The sequence below is a fragment of the Monodelphis domestica genome, chromosome 2 (assembly GCF_027887165.1).
Source record: "Monodelphis domestica isolate mMonDom1 chromosome 2, mMonDom1.pri, whole genome shotgun sequence".
NCBI classification, from domain to species: Eukaryota; Metazoa; Chordata; class Mammalia; order Didelphimorphia; family Didelphidae; genus Monodelphis; species Monodelphis domestica.
In genome coordinates this window covers 229,066,947-229,089,546 of record NC_077228.1, presented here as the reverse complement: position 1 = coordinate 229,089,546, position 22,600 = coordinate 229,066,947, and the positions used below count along the sequence as shown (strand labels likewise).

Below are 22,600 nucleotides of genomic sequence, written 5' to 3'. Positions count from 1 at the left end.
ATCTGGGCCTTGCTCCCAATCCACTGAGTCGCCTAGCTGCCTCCCACTCTATATTGCTTTTCAAAATGTTTGTCCCAATCTATGACCCCTCCAACAGTATTAAGAGTGCTCATCTTCCCATTATCCCACCAACTCTGAATTTTATTATTGCCATGTTCATGGGTATAGTTAGTAAGGCTGTCATGATTTGTACCTGATTATATAGCAGGGCACCTGTTTTAATAAGTTTTATATGCAACCAACCCTCTTCTGTGGCTGAGGACAGGTCTATGAGGAGGTGGGTAATGTGGTGCACATATTAATCAACAACCAAACCAAACCTTACCCCTCTTTACCTGCTACTTAACTCATTACCTTATTAACTTTCTTACCTCAGGTACCAAGGCAATCAACAGATATATTGCCTCTTTAATTAATCAATTAGCTCTGATCCCCCAGATTATTACTAGAAAAACCTTTTTCCCATAAGTTGCTGTTCATTGTATCAAATCCCCAACCAATGTCCAAACAAAAATCAGCTTACTATACAATGAAACACACGTTAAGATATATTCATCATATGTATGTATATGGGTGTATGGGGTGCTCAGGGAGGGGTAGTATCTCTGGTATGGAGGGCTTGTCGTGCCCTTCTAGGGCAGCTCTCCAGCCTCTGACCCTCACCTGACACCCAGCTCTCACTTGTGGCTCCCAGTAGCTGCTAGCATGTGGCAGCGGCCATACCCCGGGCAACAGCTTCGACAGGCCGGCTAAACCTTGTGAGGGTAGCCATTGGGTCGTCGACCCCTGGTGAACCAGGGCTTTGCTCACCCAGCATGTGAAGACTGCTTTGGCAGAACAGATGGAAGAAACCAACAAGAAGGTTCAACGGCTGAGAGGACTACGCAGCAAAACACTGTGGAGTGCTTAGGGCGTGTTGGAGCACAAAGGACAACACGGCCATCCAATACTGCTGAGGAAGTCTCCAGGTGTAACACCTTTTCGTGCCACTGGACCCAGGCTTCCAACGCTGAGAGAGTGGGACTGTCTCTGTGCATTGACTTTTCCACTTAAATCTCTTTCACACACAAGTGTCTTTGTGCACACTCATCTACAACACAGATGAAAGCACACAAAGACAATCGTCATCCTCGGTTACCGAGAGACTACTACTACTATTCATCATTTATTAGGTATGAGAAAGACTTCTATATACTTCTAACCATAATTGCTGCTACTGACCTCTTCTTAATTCTGGAAATAGTCTCCTATGCAAGTCTCTGAGGATGACTAATCTTTTAAGAATTCATGCTTTTTTGCAAGTTTAAATTTCAACTCTCAAGAAAGTTTTTAGTCTTGGCTCTCTTCTCCACAATGACAATTCAATTTTCCTAGTTCTCAAAAATGACAGCTTAACTGCAATTACCCACCCACTTTTCTTAATGCAATATTTTTACATGTTTTTACTTGTAAAATAATTAACATGTCTAAAATTGTGATTTCCAAATTCTCTCCTTCCTTCTTTCCTCTCCTTCCCCTCCCTGAGGCAGTAAACAATTTTATATAGGTTTTACATGTACAATCCTGTAAAATGTATTTCTATATTGGTAATGCTATGGAAGATACTTTTCAAAAACAAAAACAAAAAGCACCAAGAAAATAAGGCAAAAGAAATGCTTCAATCTGTAATCAGATTTAATCAATCAGTTCTCTCCCAGGAGATGGATAGCATTTTTCATCATAAGTCCTTTGGAAATGTTTTGGATCACTGTGTTAATGAGAATAGCTAAGTCAATCACAGTTGATCATCATGATATTGCTGGTTACTGTATACAAAGTTCTCCTGGTTCTGCTTAATTCATTATATTATAATTGGTTCGTGTAAGTCTTTCCAGGTTCTTCTGAAATCATCCTTTTTGCTATTTCTTATAGCACATGCCACATTCCATATATATCCATTCCACACTTGTTTAGCAATTCATGGGCCTCCATGACATTTTCAATTCTTTCCATTCACTCATATATATATGTAGATAGATAGATAGATAGATAGATAGATAGATATGTATATATATGTATATGTATGTATGTATTTTTTTTAAACCCTTACACTCCATCTTAAAATCAATACTATGTATTGGTTCCAAGGCATAAGAGCAGTAAGGGCTAGGCAATGGGGATTAAGTGACTTAACTATGGTCATACATCTAGGAAGTGTCTGAGACCAGATTTGAACCCAGGACTCCCGTCTCTAGGCCTGACTCTCAATCCAATGAGCCACCTATGAAGAGAGAATTGAACTCTTAGTTTATTTTCAATGTAATCAATCAATCAACCTTTAATTTAATCAAATCAAGAACTTAAAGAACCCCTACTTAGCACTTAGCTAACCATTAAGTAAGAGATCTCACAAGTCTCTTACTAGTTCATACCCCCAAAGGCCACAAGGACTGCCTCCCCTTTGGCAGGGCTGGGCAAATTGGGAGACTGCAATTGATTCCTGTGAACAAAGATAGGAAGTGACATGGTAAAACGGGGATAAAAGGCCTTCAAGCCCAAGGACTGATTCATGCTTTCTGCGTTGGGGAGCCAGGCTGAAGGGAGACTCTTGGAGACAGTCACTTTTTCCTGGACTCATCCAGGGCTGGAGCATTCTGTGCTGGAGAGACTCGGGCTGAAGGAAGAGGCTTGCATTGGTGGACTTCTGGCTGCAGACTACCTTGACTTCCACATGGAGATTGGGAGCCCTTGCTTCACCCAGATCAGCACTTAGGCTGGTAGGCCAGACAATTCTCTATATCCTTCCTATATGCCTACTTTAATATCTCTCCCTTGTTGTAAATTAAAGCTGCTAACAGTTTTTCTGACTTAAGGGTTAATATTTTATAAACAGTGACCACAATCTTACTTTTATAACTCATATTTAGTCAAATCTAATTTTAAATCTTATACCCAGCTGCACCACCCCCTCAACCCCTACCCCACCCCCTCACCCATTCACTCTTTAAGATATAATTGTTTATCTATTTTCCCTGTTGGTAGGGCTAGTACTCACTTTTGAATTACTTTGCTTATAGTGGTACCTTTCACCATTTCTATGAAATGTCTTTTTTGAAATATTTAATGATTTAGTCAATACGATACCTGAAACGTATGTACTGCTTTAAATAAAAAAGTTCTTAACCATCTTGTGTTGGACCCTTTGGGCAGTAAAATGAGACCTTTGGACTCCCCTTAATGTTTTAAATTTCATAAAAGCAATAGGATTACAAAGGAAAGTCCAGAATATCAAAATATTTTAAAAACAAGTTCAGACCAGTTTAAGAACTCTTTTAAATACTTTTCTTATGGGCCTCCAAGTTTGACTGTTTAAGATTTCCTGAAGTGCATGCCCTTCTTGCAAACTTTTCAAAGTCTAACTGCTTCTTAAACTTTCATGTCTTGCCTTACACAGAATACCAAGTTTTGCTAACCCCATGATTTTCTTTTAACTCTTATCTTCCATCTCAGTAACAACTCTAAGACAGAAGGGCAAGGGCTAGGCAAATGAAGTTAATTAACTTGCAAGGTCACTGTAAATTTTAGTTTTATTCCACCCTGCTTAGTCTTTAGAATTCTAGCAACCAGGAATGTATATACCCCCACGTAAGGATTAAGTGTGGGGGAGGAAGGTCTATGACCCACACGGGCTAGCAAGTGACAAATCAGAAACAACTGACTCTTGGGCTGTCCAAAGCCAAGTTTAAGCTACTATTGGTACATGTAAGACACAGGAAGTGACGTAAAGAACTGCCTTTATATTTTGTGTCACTTCCTGTGAGAGACTTGGCCGTGGAACTCAACACTGGAGGAGTATGAATGTGAGACCTCAGATTGCTTCCCTTAGATGATAATGCAGTGATAAGGCTGACTCACCTTTCCTTGGCTTTTCTGGAGGCAGCAGCCTCTGGAAAGGCCCGTCTCTTGGGACTCCCCTTTCCTTGGCTTTTCTGGAGAGACCTCTTGGCTGAGACCTCTGAACTCCTACCTGGCTTGGACCATGCCAGAGCAGATCTTCTTCCCTTTTTCCTCTCTCTCTCATTCTTAATTTATTCCTTCTTTTGTAAATAAACCACCATAAATTCCATTCTGACTTGAGTATTTCATTGGGATTTAGAATTTAAATCCCTGGTGACCAACTAAAAATATATATATTCAGTCCAACCATAAAATTTACCCCTTACAATCACACAGCCAGAAAGTGTATAGGGCCAGATTTGAATCCAGTTCCTCCCATCTGCAGGCCTGTCACTCTATCCACTATGCCACCTAAGCTGCCATGAGTAGTATGCAAGAAGCCTGGCTTTCTTCAATCTTTTCACCCCACTTTCTTGACAGGAAAATGTTCCCTCATCTACTTAAACTTTTTTCTAATGGAGAGTCTTTAAGATATTCATATTCATGACTATAGAATTAGAAATTGTTAGAACTATTAAGAAATCTTTCAAATGAATCTTAGCATTTCTAATATTAACTTGAAATGCTTGTCAATGTTTCAGATATATAATTTTATATATTAAGCATTACTTTTCAAAATCATTAAGAAGTTTGGCTTTCAAATTTTGGGTAACAAAATTGACAAAAATGTAATTACAAGTCCTCTATATTTTAACAACAAAGTAGTATATTGTTAGTCAGAATCACACAAAATTGGAGCTAAGGAACAAAAAAATAGAACCAAATAAAGCATTTTCATGACAGATGAATAAATTTTTTTTCATAAAGCAGGACATATATTTAAAATGTGAGAAGATATCAAATTCAAATGACAAAAATATTTATTAAAATACTAATGTCTATACATTTTTGGCAGCTGTAATATACATGATTAAAAAATCCTTTACTTTAGATATGTGCATTAGCTCCTTCATTGTGGTGTCTCTATTTCTCAGATGTATTAATCCATTCTCCAAAGTAGTTTCAGTTATCAAAAGAGTAAAGAGTATACTCATTTCATCATACCTATAAAAAAGGGAAAATCAAAGTAGAAACATAAATATTATTTATTCCAATCAGTTTAGATTCTTCCAGTTCCTATAGATTTTTTTTTTAATAAAGAGTAAAAGTTTGGGAACTGGGGGCAACTGGATAGTTCAGTGGATTGAGAGTCAGGTCTAGAGAGGTAGCTCAGTAGATTGAGAGCCAGGCCTAGAGATGGGAGGTCCTAGGTTCAAATCTGACCTCAGACACTTCCCAGCTGTGTGACCTTGGGCAAGTCACTTAACCCCCATTGCCTAGCCCTTACCACTCTTCTGCCTTGGAACCAATACACAGTATTGATTCCAAGACAGAAGATAAGGGTTTAAAAATTAAAAAAAAAAAGTTTGGGAACTGGTCCAAGGAATAATAAATTCTTAGACATTACTGAATAATTAGGAAGGGAGAATGGGTAAAGGATGCTCTGAGATCACCTCAATAAACTCTGAGAAATTCCAAGTCCAAAAACATGTTGAATCATTATTTAAATGATTTTACATAATAAAATTATAATTCCTGTATCTTTATAAAGGAATTATGCTTATTTAAAATTTAGGTAAATTTAGCTAAAATTTGTGTTAAAGGATTATAAACCACTCTTCTTTTTAACTTAATCTTCAGTAACCCTTTATTTTTACAGGTATTACTATCATTCCCATTTTCTTTTTTTCCCTTAAACCCTTACCTTCTGTCTTAGAATCAATACTGTATATTAGTTCTAATGCAGAAGAGCAGGAAAGGCTAGGCAATGCGGATTAGGTGACTTGTCCAGGGTCACACAGCTAGGAAGTGTCTGAGGCCAGATTTGAACCCAAGACCTCCCATCTCGAGGCCTGGCTCTCAATCCACTGAGCCACCCCCAGCTGCCCCCCATTCCCATTTTCCAGAGGAGAAAATATTCATTGTTGGGGGAGGCTGGGTGAAATCTGGCAGGCACAATGAAACTGATCATAACAAAAGAGAAAATGAGAGACACTGCTTCACATGTTGACTGCTATTGCACTAGTATAAAGAACTTCCAGTGAGGAAACCTCTTATCACTGCAGATTGGCCAACTTTTGGGTAACTGATAGTTTTGGTTTCCTGGGAGCACTGAGAGGTTAGGGGACTTATTCAGGGTCATAATCATTAAGTGTCAGAGATGATACTTAAACCTAGGTTTTCTTGAGTCTGAAACCAGTTCACTATGCACTGATACCATACAACATTTATATCTATAAAATGAGGGTGCTGAAGCTAGGTGATCTCTAAAGTCCCTTTTAGCTCCCACAATATAGGAATCTAAGAATTTTATTCTGTAATGAACTGAATATCACTAAATAATTGAGATTACTCCAATCTGTTAGAGACTGAGTGCCCAAACTGCAAACCTCAGGCTGCATGTGAGCCCCTCCATCCCCCAATACCTTACCCCAAACAGGGGAAGGAAAGAGTGCTCCCATTCAGCTGCTGGGCAGAAGTGGGTCATGTGAGAAATGTCCTCAGATATGTGTGGAGAAGAGGAAGGGAGCAACCCCCTCCGGCACACTGGCCATGGGATGGTCAACATGGCTCTAGAATATCATCCTTTTCATACTTCCCACGTATCATCTTGTATTAAATTACCTGTATGTAAAAATCATTATCCTCCAACTAGATTGTGTGTTCCTGTACTTTAATTAATCTCTGTTATCTTTAGGACTTAGCAAAACGTTAAGTATATAGTAGATGCTTATTAAATGCTTAAATTTTTAGTTACTAGGGAGGTTTTTTCCTTACTTTAAATAAAGTTGTTCCATCGAAGACTGCATGGTTTCCAAATACCCAGGCCACACAGAAATGCCACTTTCTAGTAATTCACTGAACAGTCCTTGACAAATCTAGGGGCAAAAACCACAAAGTCTTCAAACATCATAAATGAATAGTTTCTCAATGTGAATAACAGTGTATGAACAATTTCTTATTACCTTCAAGGCAACAAATATTATGATTAAGGTTTCATCAATCAATTTCAAATAAGAAACACATAGACAAAGGAAAAATAACAAGAGTAAGCTTTACAAGAAGAAAAAACTTTCATCGCCTACAACAAAAGCAACAAAAAGCTATATATAAGCAAGAACTATGATTATCTTCATCCTAATTATAAAAAATATTTTACATACCCTCATTATTTTATACTAGGTACTAACAAAATCATGTTAACCTTGCTAATGTTCTTCTATCCAAAAAAATTTCCTAAAAATAACATATTCCTAAAAATAACATAACACCCCTCCCTCCTTGTTGTTGTGAAAGGAAGTATCCAACTATTTTTAAACTAGCCTATGCATGTTTCTTATGCATAAACATATTCACAGGCTCTTGCTGAGCTCCAAGGGAACTAATTTTAAGGCTTTAGTATTCTAGTGAGTATGCTAAACTTATTTTATGCTGAAATTATTTTTCAAAGTGCTTATCTCCTCTATCAAATTGTCACCTACTAAACAACAGGTACCATGTGTTATATAATGTTTTATATTTTATATATATATATACCGATTTATACAGTGCTTTAAAAGGTTTACAAAGTGCCTTCCTTATAAATTCAAGTATTATGTACATTTTATATGCTCAAGCTATTCAGGTCTAAGCACCCACTTTTCCATCCTGATTTCATATTACTACCCTTCAAGCATCCTGTTAGTCAAACTGGCAGTCATTATTCACAATAGACAACACTACACTTCCTGCTTCCTTACCCATATAAAAGGTTCCTATGTCTAAAAGATCCTTCACCCTTTCCCCTGCCTAACTGAATCCCAAGCTACCTTCAAAGTTCAGCTCAGATTCCACTTACTACAACAGTCTTTATCCACCCAGTTATGTACACTATCCCTCTATTTGTTCTGTATTAGCTTATATATACTCTATTACTTACTTGTGTGATGTTCTACTCCCTAGAAGAAATACCTTAATAAAATGTTTAATTTTTGAATAACCAAAAATTAATATTGAAAATAAAACTAATAAAGTTAGTCTCACATACAACTGATGGCATACATAGTTTTGTGCATAACACTTCACTGAGACCATGCAAGTGTCCTATTTGGTGCCCCTGGCTCAAGGTTCTCCCCACTCCCCATCCATCCTCCACAGAGCTAGTCAAAGTGACTAAGTGCAGATAAAACCCTTGGCACTCCCTAATTCCAGTGGTACCCTTGTTTTTAGGATAAAATATAAACTCCTGTTTTGTTCTTAAATCCCTTCACAAACTTGACCTGATCTATCTTTCCAGTCTTGTCACAATTACTCCCTTACCACAGTCTAACTAAATCGACATCTTGTGCACACAGAAGGCACTCCCTTTCCACCGTCCCCCTCACAGAATCCCTTATTCCTTCCACAAGACAATTCTAACACTACTTTCTAAATAAAGCTTTTCCTGATTTCCCAAATGGCAAGTAATTATCCCTTCCCTAATTACTTTATATTGTATATATGTGTGTGTGTGTGTGTGTGTATACACACTCATATATGTTTTAAATAAACTTATATAAAATGTACATATTCTATCATCTGATATAAACTTCATCTCTGTATTCCCAATACAATGCCTGGCAGGAACCAATAAATATTTGTTGATTGATTTATTATATTGCTAGGCAATTAGAAAATAACTGCATCAGTTCAAGTAGGTCTTTCCAGTTCTTTCTAAAATCATCCTCTTCATCATTCCTTACAGCACAATGGTATTCCAACACCATGGAAAACAGTGTTATTGGAAGTGCTAACCTTCATACCACTTCCTCAGTAATTTAGGATGAGGAATGCTGGGGGCCATCAGACCATGACGCCTTGACAGAGTCATGTGTGGTAGCTGGGAAGACCACAGAGTGTTCCTTGGCAAGATGTGACTGCCCACTCTATCCCCTTTATATGACCTCTTTCATCAATGCCCCTTACCTATGAATTGGCATGATTATTATTCATTCCCCCTAGTCTCAAAAGAAATAATGCAAGAGCAAAACACCTGTACCCTAATTCTCCAAAACATCACCAAAAGATCAGACCCTCAAACCCAATCCCAAAAAGACTATCAAGGGTTAACTTTTACTTAGGTACATAATTCCCAGAAAAACTGCAGCTACAAGCCAAGTCCAAAACTTTCTCATGAAGCCAGCACACAAATCAATCCATAGAGGCCCATACAATACGTACAGGTACAGTACAGGTACACTAAGCTTCAATATGCCTCAGTGAATCAATTACACAAATCAGTAACTCAAACTCCCTAGTAAGCCACCTGTGATGAAATCATTTATCTTGTATTCTGTCTGGAATCATAATACAAAAATATAGAATGCTAATCAAGTGATTTGCTAAAAGTTAATGTATCACTTTTCTAATTATCCAATTATCTCTCTTTGAATATGTGTGTTAGGTAATGTAATCTGCCTGCCAAGAAAATGGGTATAAAATTAAAAACCAAGCCTGAGAATGGTGAAGCTGTTAGGTGCAAAGCAGTCCCGTGGCCATAATGATTAAGCTGTCTTCTGTTTGTTATTTATTTTATTTTATTTATTTTGACTGATCATTCACCACCAGTCGGGAACCCTGGAGTCGAGAGTGAGGCTGGACCCTGACCGGAGCAGAGATTCTTTTCTTTTTTCTTTAATAGATTAAGATGATAGCTACCCTAGGGAGAAAACTAGGATGGGACCACCTTGATTTTTCTTAAAACCAGTTTAGTAGTTCAGCCAAAGAGGAAGAAAATAAAATTTAAAAGACAGATTTGGCATCCCTACTTTACCCAAAGTGAAAAATAATTCACTCCTAAATATATACAAAACTATTTTGATTAATAAAGTATGGCTAATTCTTGTAAACACCTAAAATTTAATTAAAGCATGACTGGTGGAAAGGGGAGAAGAGATTGGAATAAAATGTAAGGTCCTTAAGGAGTGGGGCTGTCATTTTTGCTTTTGTGTCTCCAGAGCTTCACACAATGCTTGGCATAGCAGACTTAACAATTCTTGCTGAATGAAATTAAACTATATTTATCTTTACTAAAATATCCTAAAAAATAAAATAAAATAAAATATCCTGCTCCAGTAATACCTTCACTTACTAGCTCACTGCAAAGTTAAAGGCTAAGGAAAAAATTTTAAGCTTCACTAAAGTAATAAATATAAATTAAAGTTAAGTCATAAGGTGATTTTTTTTTGTTTGAAAGTATGGATAAAATTGTATCCATGAAATTAAAGTATATGTTAATAACACACCTGTCTCAACTCCATTGTTGGACCTCTTCCCATATCCAAAGCGACTTTGACTGGAGCTAAGCAAGGGTGAAGTTTAAGTACCTAATATATAATTATGGAGAAAAAAATTGATTGTCTACATTGATTAAACACAACATAAGAAATATTCACAAACGTAGAGATTATTCAACAGTTTAAATTTTTTGCCAAGAATGGAAACTAGTTTAAAACTGCAACATAATGAAAAATTGTGAACAAGAAAAAGGATAACTTACAACTGTCACAAACATTTCCATTTCAGACCTCATGATGAGATATGTGACATGAGAAAAAATTAATGTTTAGTTCAACTGGAAATAATTCTGCATGGATATTTAAAAAATAATTCCTCCTATTTGACTTCCAAGATCATCATACTTTAACTTTATTTTCTCAATTGACAATTGTTTTCTGACATTTTGCAATTTAGATTCTCTCTCTCTCCCCTCCTTTCCCCTTTCTGAAGCAATAAATGGTCCATTATAGACTATACCAATGCTTTCATGCAATATATGTTTCCATATTCCTCATGGAATGAGGTATTGACATAAATGGTGATGGGACCCAATTAGGACATCATTTCATGATAGAAGATACATATTAAAAAAAAAACCTCATGAAGGAAATAAAGTGAAAGATAGTATGCTTTGAAGATCATCATACTTTAAGAGAAGTAGAAGCCAGTTCCTGCTCTTACTACTACTTTGTTGAGTGAACCTGGGCAAATCACTTTACTTTTCTCAGGATCTCAATTTCCTCATCTGTGAAATCAGTGATTGAATTTTCTGCTAAAGTTCATCTCGAAGAGCTGGAAGGAAGTAATGATTCATCTAAATTGTTAAGAGGATAATGAGTTAGACAACTAGGTGGCTCAGAAGAGAGAGCTAAGCCTGGACTTGAGTTTAAATCTGGTCTCAAACACTTCCTACCTATGTGAGACCTTGGGCAAGTCACTTAACACCAATTACCTGGCTCACTTAACACCAATTACCTGGCTCCTACCACTCCTTTGCTTTGGAACTGATACTTAATATCAATTCTAAAACAGAAGGGTTTGTTTTTATTTTCGTTTTTTCAAAAAGAATATAGTGATTTGTTATTTAACTTATTCATTCTCATCTATGGATTCTACATTACAAAAAGTCACTTAACAATGGGGGGAAATATATTTATATAAATTATGTATTTATACTTTTAGATAAAAACTTATATACAAAACCCTTTACGCAATACAAATATGGCCTGAATATAGAAAAACAAAATGGTACATATTAGCATACATCTGAATAGAGGAATACTTCCAAATTCTTGACAAAAATTTACATCCTTAGCCTTACTGCCTAAAGTAGGCAAAGATAAGTTCCTCCAGTAGTCTTCATGCTTCCACTCCTTAGGTAAGCTGTAGCCACTTACTAATTCACAACAATTTTCTACCTTTATCCTGCCTTTGCTTTGTTACAAAAGTCAACACTACCAGCTAGTCCTGTCTCATGCTAGGTTGATGACAATGAAGTCCACTGATTCGGTCTGGATAGAACCTATATTTTGGAAATCCCTAGGAGCCCATATGGCAGTTGCAGCTACTAATCTCAGTGTAAACAAGTCAGGTTGCATAACTGACCACTTGGGAGGCCTTCTTTTACACTATTAAAGAAAACTAACTTTATACCTATCATGATATACCATTATGAAAAGCACTGAAATTCTTTGGCCCAAAAGAAATCTATGCAAATTAAACTTCTTCATGTTAAAAATTGCTACCTTTAAAATGAAACAATTATATATAATTTTGATTTCCTTAATATCTCCAAAGAATATCCTTCCTATGTCTCCCAAAGTACCTTTCTCTGAAGATCTTTCTTTCCTACAAAAGATTTATCTGTTAGCTGAAGGGAATCATAGAGATATGCTAACACTCCTTGGTCCAGATCTCCACTCACAGAAAGAACTTGAGGAATCACATTTTTTCTTCCATCACGGCCCTTGACAGAAAAGAAGAATATACATTTATCAGAAAAGCTGAATCATTTCTTTCACAAAATTTCTTTATTTGGTATCCCTGTGGTACTATTAAATGACTAGGTTATTTTATTAGCAAGTAACTTACTTATTTTTTACTTCAGAAGGAAAATCAGTCATCTAAAATGTTAAATTTCTTAACTTTGGAAGTATTTAAAGTTTCTTCATGTATATTAGAAATTTTGCCACTACCCTTTCTTCTTCATTACTGTCCCTGTGGCACCAAATCACCAAGGCAGTTTCACAAGCTCTAAAAAAAAAATTCTCACTTATATTATAGCCCTAGAATTAATTCTTCATGCTTACATTTTCATATTGGTTTTGTTAACATATTCTAAAATTAATTATAATTATTCAAAATATATTTAGCAATGTTACTATCATGAACTTTCAGTTATCTGGTTTTCTATCAACTAGAAATTAAACTAACATTTCCACATATCAACACTACAGTGTCCTAACAATTTATTTTCAAAATAATAACTTGAAAGTACTGCAGGATTTTGTGCTTTCTTCTGAATCAAAGAAAAAAATAAATTAAATCTAGATTTAGTGTTGGGTATTCTATGGCATTCTAATTCTTTAGAACCTGCCAATATGCTTTGCATATTATCGCAATATGTAAAATTTGCATTAAATAGAATAATCAGACTAACCCACTATAACAGAAATTTTACTATACCTTGTTATTTTTACTGCACACCCTGCTGATTCCTGTTTTCAATATTTTCTACAAGTGATCCTTCCAGAAACATATTTAGATGTTAATCGAAAAGCATTGTTAAATGATGTCTTTATAATATTTGGGGTGTTACTCTTCCAAGTAATCCTGACATAACTAGATTAAAGCAGATACAAAATAATTAAACTGGTATAAACTTTCTGAAGAGTTTACTAACTAACTAATTGTATCAAATATTTTTGTAGCACATCTCAAACTAATTATGAGTCACCAGTATTGAATTTTTGGAACTATAAGAAACAGAAAAGGTCATTTCAAGGAAGAGCACAGTTGACAGTAAGGAAATATTCACCATAGGGTCATCTCAGGCTTAGAACAATGAAAAGTGTTTTGTTGGGGGTTTTTTAGCCTGTTAACACCAGAAGGACTCAAATTTAAGAATAACTTAAAGGAGACCAAGGTATACCAATTGATAAGAGTACAGTTTTAAATTCCGATGGCAAATAAAATAAAAAGATGATCATTTTAAATTCAAAATAAAGTTGTATTTTTGTGTCAAATGATACTTCAATCATTCTAGTGATGGATATTCCCTAACCACAATAAGTGATTAAAAATTTAATACCTAGTTACGTAGCTCTGATATCATGAAGATTACACAAGAACGGATCAAGGAAATTCTTGTAGGGGTAAAGAGAAGTGGGACAATGACTTTTTTCTACTTTTACCTGCTTATTTCTTTTAATGGAAAATTTTTATTTAATTAATTAATTTATAAGATTTTTCCATGGTTACATAATTCATGTTCTTTCCCTCCCCTCCCCCCTGGAGCCAAGGAGCAATTCCACTGGGTTTTACATGTGTCATTGATCACTGATTATTTCTTTTTAAAAAATTTATCCAGTGAATATATTCTGGTATGTAAAAATCTCTCCAGTTCTTTATTTTTTTTCCTCCCAAGGAGGATATTTTTTACTTTTGAAAGATACAAAGAAATAGGGCAGCAAATCAGAAATGTTGCACTTTTGCCCTTCAAAATAATATCATGAATATTTTTACAAAATATTCTAAAGGCAATCAAATATCCTTTTAAAATAAATAAATTTAATGATTACAAAGAACAAAAATGGAAACTAACCTGGGTCAACCAAGGCTCTATGTTACATCCTAACATGGCTTCTTTCTCATCCTTTGGCTGATCCTGTTTTCTCATGATCCTCCTTAAAGTCCACAGTTGCAAAATTAGAAGGGAAGCAACAAAATATAACAAAAACCTCTGACAAAGGTCTAATCACTCAAATTTATAAGGAGCTAAATCAATTGTACAAAAAAATCAAGCCATTCCCCAATTGACAAATGGACAAGGGACATTAATAGGCAATTTTCAGATAAAGAAATCAAAACTATTAATAAGCACATGAAAAAGTGTTCTATGAAACCAAAATTAGAAGGGAAGCAACAAATTGGGAAACAATCTTCATAACAAAAACCTCTGACAAAGGTCTAATTACTCAAGTTTATAAAGAGCTAAATCAATTGTACAAAAAAATCAAACCATTCCTCAATTGATAAATGGGCAAGGGACATGAATAGGCAGTTTTCAGTTAAAGAAATCAAAGCTATTAATAATAAGCACATGAAAAAGTGTTCTAAATCGCTTATAATCAGAGAGATACAAATCAAAACAACTCTGAGGTATCACCTCACACCTAGTGGATTGGGTAACATGATAGCAATGGAAAGTAATGAATGCTGGAGGGGATGTGGCAAAGTTGGGACATTAATGCATTGCTGGTAGAATTGTGAATTGATCCAAGCATTCTGGAGGGCAATTTGGAACTATGCCCAAAGGGTGCTAAAAAACTTTTGATCTAGCCATAGCACTGCTTGGTTTATACCCCAAAGAGATAATAAGGAAAAAGACTTGTACAAGAATATTCATAGTTGCGCTCTTTGTGATGGCAAAAAATTGGAAAATGAGGGATGCCCTTCAATTGGGGAATGGCTGAACAAATTGTGGTATATGTTGGTGATGGAATACTATTGTGCTCAAAGGAATAATAAAGTGGAGGAATTACATGTGAACTGGAATGACCTCCAGGAATTGATGCAGAGTGAGAGGAGCAGAACCAGGAGAACATTGTACACAGAAACTGATACACTGTGGTACAATTGAATATAATGGACTTCTCCATTACTGGCAATGCAGTGATCCTGAACAACTTGGAGGGATCTACAAGAAAGAACACTATCCACATTCAGAGGAAAAGCTGTGGGAGTAAAAACAATGAAGAAAAACAACTGCTTGATTACATGGGTCAAGGGGCTGTGATTGAGGATATAGACTCTAAATAAACATCCTAATACAAACATCAACAATATGGAAATAGGTTCTGATCAAGGACAAATGTAATACCCAGTGGAATTGTGTGGGAAGGGGGGGAGGGGGGAAGGGGGATTCTTGTAACCAAGGAATAATGTTCTAAATTAACTACAATAAATAAATGAAAAAAAATTTTTAAGTGTTCAAAATCTCTTATAATCAGAGAAATACAAATCAAAACAACTCTGAGGTATCACCTCACACTTAGCAGATTGGCTAACATGATAGCAAAGGAAAGTAATAAATGTTGGAGGGGGATGTGGCAAAATTGGGACATTAATGCATTACTGGTAGAGTTGTGAATTGATTCAATCATTCTGGAAGGCAATTTGGAACTACACCCAAAGGACACTAAAAGACTGTCTGCCCTTTGATCCAGCCTTAGCACTGCTGGATTTGTACCCCAAAGAGATAATAAGGAAAAAGACTTGTACAAGAATATTCATAGCTGCGCTATTTGTGGGGGCAAAAAATTGGAAAATGAGGGGAAGCCCTTTGATTAGGGAATGGCTGAACAAATTGTGGTATATGCTGGTGTTTTGAACTCCAGGAATTGATGCAGAGTGAAAGGAGCAGAACCAAGAGAACAGTGTACACAGAGACTGATACACTGTGGTAAAATTGAATGTAACAGACTTCTCTACTAGTAGCAATGCAATGATCCATAACTATGAGAAAGAACACTATCCACATCCAGAGGAAGAACTGTGGGAAAGGAAACACAGAAGAAAAACAAGTGCTTGATCACATGAGTCAATGAGGATATGACTGGGGATGTAGACTCTAAAAAATCACCTTAGTGCAAATATTAATAATATGCAAATAGGTCTTGAACAATGACACATGTTAAACCTAGTAGAATTGCACATCAAATACAGGAGGGGGGTGGGGTAGGGGAGGGAAAGAATATGAGTCTTGTAACCATGGAAAAATATTCTAAATCATCAAATTAAATAAAATTTTCAAAAAACAAAAAAACAAAAACAAAAATTAACATTGAAAATTTTAAAAAAATTAAGTCCACAGTTGCCCTCAGACTGGCCCCTGCTGGGTCACCCAGCCAAAGGAATCAATCCTATGAAGGATACCTGAGATCTGCCTGACAAATGCCCTTTAGGATTATCAGATCAGTAAGGAAGGCAATACTTGTTCTGTTCCTCCTATAATAAAGGGGCAGGTCTGGTGTTGTGTTGTGTTGTTTAAGCTCCCTAACACCCAGCCCAGTGCCCTGGAAAATAAAAACCCAAAATTTATCAATGATTATGACAATTGATCTATTTCCTGTCCATCTCATTCATGATCTGGACAGGTACTTGCACCCCCTGGATGACCCTTGGAGCCAATTTGCTTCTCTATTCTAGATACTTTCCATAAATCCATTGATAAAATTGATCAGGTGCTTATATCACTACTCTGAAATGTCTATCAGGAAAGGCCTCATTATGTAGGTGATGTACAAGATGAGGTTTAAAGGGAATTAGAGATTGCAGAAGTGCCAGTGAGGGGTGAGTGCATACCAGATATGGAGGATCCATGAATCAGGAACTGTGCTAGGGAGTGAGCATACAAAGATCCAAGTCTCTGTCCTCAAACATATAGTCTTATCAGGAAAGATAAGATGTATAACATATAAATGCACTCAATCTGGGATAGGAATTATGATTCATTAGCATAGGGATTTCTTGATGAGGAAGACTCTTTACTAATGCAGACTGATACCTATTTTGCAATTTAGAATCTATAGAGTAACCTATGGACACTGAGAAATTAAGTGATTTTCCCAGTTACAAAGCCAATATGTGTCAGAGGCAGGATTAGAACCAAAGTTTTCCTGACTCTGATGCCAACTCTCTATCCACCAGACCATACTATCTCTCATATAAAATATGCATAAAATAAATATGTGTGTGAATTTAATATAAATTGTACCCCTTCTCAAAAACCATTTTAGTCAGTATCAGTATCACCCATACTTTGTTAGAAATATATAGAAATGCTGATGATTTATGTGGGTTTATTTTGTACCCTGCAACTTTACTAAAGTTGTTAATTATTTCCACTAACCTTTTAAATTATTTTATGGGGTTCCTTAAGTATACCATCATATCACCTGAAAAGAGTTTAGTCTCCTCACTGCCTACTTCAATCCTTTCCTGAAGACACAGAAGCCTGATCCTTTTGTACCAGATAAAGAAGACCAAGAAACCGATGACATCAGAATCCAGGCTAGTGTTCCTGACCCCTCCTGTTGGAGACAAGAACTCTATGAGATTCCGTGGAGCAAAGCGTAAAGTCTCTGTAGAACAGGAGACTCAATCTTGGAACCAGTTCTTTTCCCTATCTTGACTCTGAGTTCTGCAGTTTGTCACCTTCTTTGCCCTGGAGATATCGGCTATCTTGCTTGCATCTTGAGATATTACCAAAGAGGTAGCTAAAGGACAGCCCTTCAATCCCTTCAATTTCTTTTTCTTCTCTAATTATTACTGCTAGCATTTCTAATACAATATTGAATAAAAGAAGTGATAATGGACATCCTGGCTTCACTCCTGATCTTATTGGGAAGGCTTCTAATCTGTCCCCATTGCAAATGATACTTACTGATGGTTTGTAATATTTACTATTTATTATTTTGAGGAATGACCCTTTTATTCCTATACTTTCTAATGTTTTCAATAGGAATTGGTGTCGTATTTTGCCAAAAGCTTTTTCTGCATCTATTAAGATGATCATGTGATTTCTGTTGGTTCGATTATTGATATGGTCAAGTATGTGGATGGTTTTCCTAATATTAAATTATCCTTACTTTCCTGGTATAAATTCCATCTATTTATAGTGAATAATCCTTGTGATACCTTGCTGTAGATTTTTTTGCTAGCATTTTATTTGAGATGTTTGCATCTATATTCATTAAGGAGATTGGTTTGCAGTTTTCTTTCTCTGTTTTTGGTCTGCCTGGCTTTGGAATCAATACCATATTTGTGTCATAAAAAGAATTTGGTAAGACTCCTTCTTTGCTTATTTTGGCAAATTATTTCTATAGTATTAGGATTAGTTGTTCTTTAAATGTTTGATAAAATTAACTTGTGAATCCATCTGGCCCTGGGGATTTTTTCTTGGGAAGTTCCTTGATGGCTTGTTCAATTTCTTTTTCTAAAATGGGATTGCTTAAGTATTCTATTTTCTCTTTTGTTAATCTAGGCAATTTATACTTTTGTAAATATTTACCCATTTCACCTAGGTTGTCATATTTATTGCCATATAATTGGCAAACAATTACCTTAATCTCCTCTTTATTAGAGAGAGGTGTGATCACCCTTTTCATCTTTGATACTATTAATTTGATTTTTTCCTTTTTTTATTAGATTAACCAGTACCTTATTTATTTTATTTGCTTTTTCAAAGTACTAGCTCCTAGTCTTATTTATTAGTTCAACAGTTCTTTTACTTTCAATTTGATTAATTTCTCCTTTAATTTGTAGAATTTCCAATTTTGTTTTTATCTGGGGATTTTTAATTTGTTCTTTTTCTAATTTTTTGAGTTGCAGGCCCAATTCACTGATCAGATCACTGATCTTTATCATCTCTATTTTGTTGGTATAGGCACTGAAAGATAGGAATTTTCCCGAGTACTGCTTTGGTTGTATGCCATAGTTTTGATATGATGTCTCCTCATTGTCATTCTCTTTAATGAAGTCTGTAATTGTTTCTATGATTTCTTCTTTGACCCATCTATTTTGAAGAATTAGATGATTTCGTTTCCAATTAACTTTAAATTTGCCTTTACATGCACCTTTGTTAATTATAATTTTTACACATTATGATCTGAAAAATTGGCATTTATTATTTCTGCTTTTCTGCATTTGTTTGCAATATTTCTATGCCCTGGTACATGGTCAATCTTTGTATATGTACCATGTATTACTAAGAAGAAAGTATCTCCTTTTTTATTCCTATTCTGTTTTTTCCAGATATCTATTAACTCTAATTTTTCTAGCATTTCATTTACTTCCCTTATTTATTTTTTGGTTTAATTTATCTAGTTTCTGAAAGGAGATGGTTAAGATCCCCCATTAGTATGGTCTTACTATCTATTTCCTTCATGAGCTCCTACAATTCTTTTAGAAATCTGGATGCTATACAATTTGGTGCATAAATGTTTAGTAATGATATTACTTCATTGTTTAGAATACCTTTCAGCAAAATGTAATTTCCTTCCTTATTTCTTTTAATCAGATCAATTTCTACTTTGGCTTTGTCTGGTATCATGATTGCTACTTCTACTTTTTTTACTCTAGATGATGCATAATATATTCTCCTCCAGCCTTTTACCTTAAATATGTGTGTCACATTGCCTCAAATCATTGGATTACCTGAAAACCATGATGAAGAAAAAACCTTGGATATCATAGAAGAAAATATCAAAGATAACTGCCCAGAGATCCTTGAACAAGAAAATAAATTAAAATTTAAAGAATTCACAGATCACCTCCAGAAAGAAATCTTCAATTGACAATTTCCAGAAATATAATAGCCAAATTCAAGAGCCCACCAAGCCAAAGAAAAAATACTTCAATCAGCCAGAAAGAAATCATTCAAATACCATGGAGCTACAATCAGGATCACTCAGGACCTAGCGGCTTCTATGTTAAAGGATCAGAAGGCATGGAATATGATATACAGAAAGGCAAAAAATTTGGATTTACAACCCTGAGTCACCTACCCAGCAAAACTAAGTATATTCTTTCAGGGGGGGAAATGGTCATTCAATAAGATAGAAGATTTCCCAGCATTTTTGAGGGATAAGTCAGACCTAAACAAAAAATGTGAAGGCCAAATACAAGACACAAGAGAAACCCAGAAAGGCAAATAAGAAATAGAAAATTTAAGGGACTTATTAAGGTAAAAATGTTAATATGTCTACATGGAAAGAGGATTTCTATAATTCTCAAAAATTACTCTCAGTAGTAAAGAAGATAGAAGGAATTTATTCTGAAAGAGGGTAGAAAAGTAAGCTGATTATGGTAATATATGATGATATATATATGTAAATGTGATATGAAACAATATGTATGTATGATACAATATATATGTATATGAATGACATGTAAAAAATCAATCAAGGACTGAAAGAGAGGGTTGCACTGAGAGAAAAGGGAAGGGAGAGAAAGAATGGGATAAATTATATAACAGAGGTGAGAAAAACCAATACAGAGAGGGGAAAATAAGGGTGGTGATGGGCAATGCTTCAACTTTACTCTTTGAAACTGGCTCAGAAAGGGAAAAATGAGTATACTCAGTGGAACACAGAATTCTATCTTACCCTACAGAGAAGTCGAAAAGAACAAAACAAGGGAAGCTGGGAGTAATTGAAAAGAGGGGGATTCAGGCAGGAGGGGAATAAACAAAAAGCAAAATACTGGTGAGGAGGAATAGAGTGAAAGGGAATAGAGTAGTTTCTAAAAGGGATAATACAATAGAGGGCAATACACAGCTAGTAATCATAACGCTTAATGTGAATGGGATGAACTCGCCCATTAAACAGAAGCGGATAGCAGAGTGGATTAAAAAACAGAATCCTACTATATGTTGTTTACAAGAAACACATTTGAGGCAGGGACACACACAGCCCCACACTTTGACTGGATGAGCATGTGTACTACAGGAGGCCTCATGGTTCCTTGGTGTCCCAGAAGAGGCCAGCCTCTAGTCTCTAGTAACTCCTGGCATCCAGAAGACTGGGCTCTGACCCGGACTGAAGTCAAGCCTTTCCAACCAGACAGGCCCAGGAGTGAAGTCAGTGACTTTTGAGAGAACCAAGAAAGTGGGAAAGCCTTTTTGGGCTTTTCAGCTCTTGGCTCTCTTGGGCTGAAGACTCTTGCTGGGTTTCAAAAAGAGACAAGTATGGCAAAACTAGATTAGTTAGGCTCAGCCAGGGGACTATGTGTTTCTCTCTCTCTAACTTTTACTAATAAATCGTTATAAATTAACATACAATCTCCAGAGAATTTTAATCATAACACAAGGTAGCTTTGTTGGAAGACAGTAAGATACAGAAGATAGGAATCAGAAAGGACTTCAGGAACTGATGTCTGAATCAAGGTTTAAAGGAAACTAGGAACTGCAGAAGTGTGAGTGAGATGACAGTGCATTTGAGATATGGGTGAATGGCTTCTATAAAATCACAAAGATCAGAGATGGAGTGTTGTAAATGAAGAATATCCAGAAGTGAGAGTAATAATATACAACAAAGCTGGAAAGACAGACTGGAGTCAAATTATAAAGTGCTTTTAAAGATCTGAAATATAACAGGGAACTACCAGCATGACCAGGTCAAACCTATGCTTTAGCACTTTGGAAGCTATGTGGAGGATGGATTAGAAAAGGGAGCTACTAGGTATTTCAATAATCCAGTTGAAAGGCAATGAGGGCTTGAATTAGGCTAGCAGTGCAAGTATGAAGAGTAAGGAACAGATTCCAGAGTCACTGGGGAGACAGAGCAGACAAGATTTGGCAATTGATCGGGTTAAGAAGAGTAAGTAATCACAGCAGTCTGGGTGACTGTAAACATGGTGATGTTCTCAAAAAAAAAAATAGTGAGGGGTGGCTTTAAGAGAGAGGGATGAAGAGAATTCAGTTTTGGACATGTTAAGCTTGAGATATCCCTTTAAAACACTGAGTTAGAAACACCTAATAGGTCTAGTTGGTGATGCGAAACTGGAGTTCAGGAAAGATATGAACAAATTTCTGTTTCTCTAATTTTTGTACCTCAGAACCACCTTCTGTCTAGACAGAAACTCCTTTCCACTACTACTTCTTCCCAAACCCACCTCTAAATACAGTTCAGCCCTACTTTTCTCATTAGATTCATAATCTTTCTTCATTGTTTAACTCCTTTATCCTAAATCTCTTCCTTTAATGTTCCTTCCACTTTCTGGGATTCACGGAAACCTATTTTTCTCCTTAAGGCACCTATTCCGAAACTGGCTGCCCCTTTTCTCCCTAGAACATGGCCAAGAGAAATAAGTGCCATATTCATCACTCAATGGCACTTTTAGACCTTCCCTCTACTATCACTTAGGAGTCACTTTTCCTCTTTAAAAAATCCTTGCCTTCTGTCTTAGAATTTATTTCTAGTAAGAGTTCCACGGCAGAAGAAGTAAGAGCTAGGTAACTGGGATTAAGTGCCTTGCCCAGGATCACACAGTTAGGTTATTTTCTTCTCTTAAAGTTCACTCTATCCGGTCTGAATCTTTACTGCTG

General features: G+C 35.9%; 1 protein-coding gene across 4 annotated transcripts in view; it reads right to left on the bottom strand.

Moving 5' to 3' along the window:
• Nucleotides 1–4,778: 4,778 nt before the first annotated feature.
• POLG2 (DNA polymerase gamma 2, accessory subunit) overlaps nt 4,779–22,600 on the bottom strand; it is a 29,659-nt gene continuing 11,837 nt past the window's right edge. For 2 of the 4 annotated variants that reach the window (XM_007482792.3, XM_001379307.5), the window contains 4 exons: nt 12,098–12,238; nt 10,239–10,319; nt 6,754–6,854; nt 4,779–4,980 (listed from right to left, as the gene is read on the bottom strand). In XM_007482792.3, the coding sequence (XP_007482854.1) occupies nt 4,815–4,980; nt 6,754–6,854; nt 10,239–10,319; nt 12,098–12,238 (489 nt within the window). In that variant the 3' untranslated portion in view covers nt 4,779–4,814. The remainder of the gene's footprint in view (nt 4,981–6,753; nt 6,855–10,238; nt 10,320–12,097; nt 12,239–22,600) is intronic. The other 2 variants (XM_007482791.3, XM_007482793.3) reach the window with 2 other exon arrangements.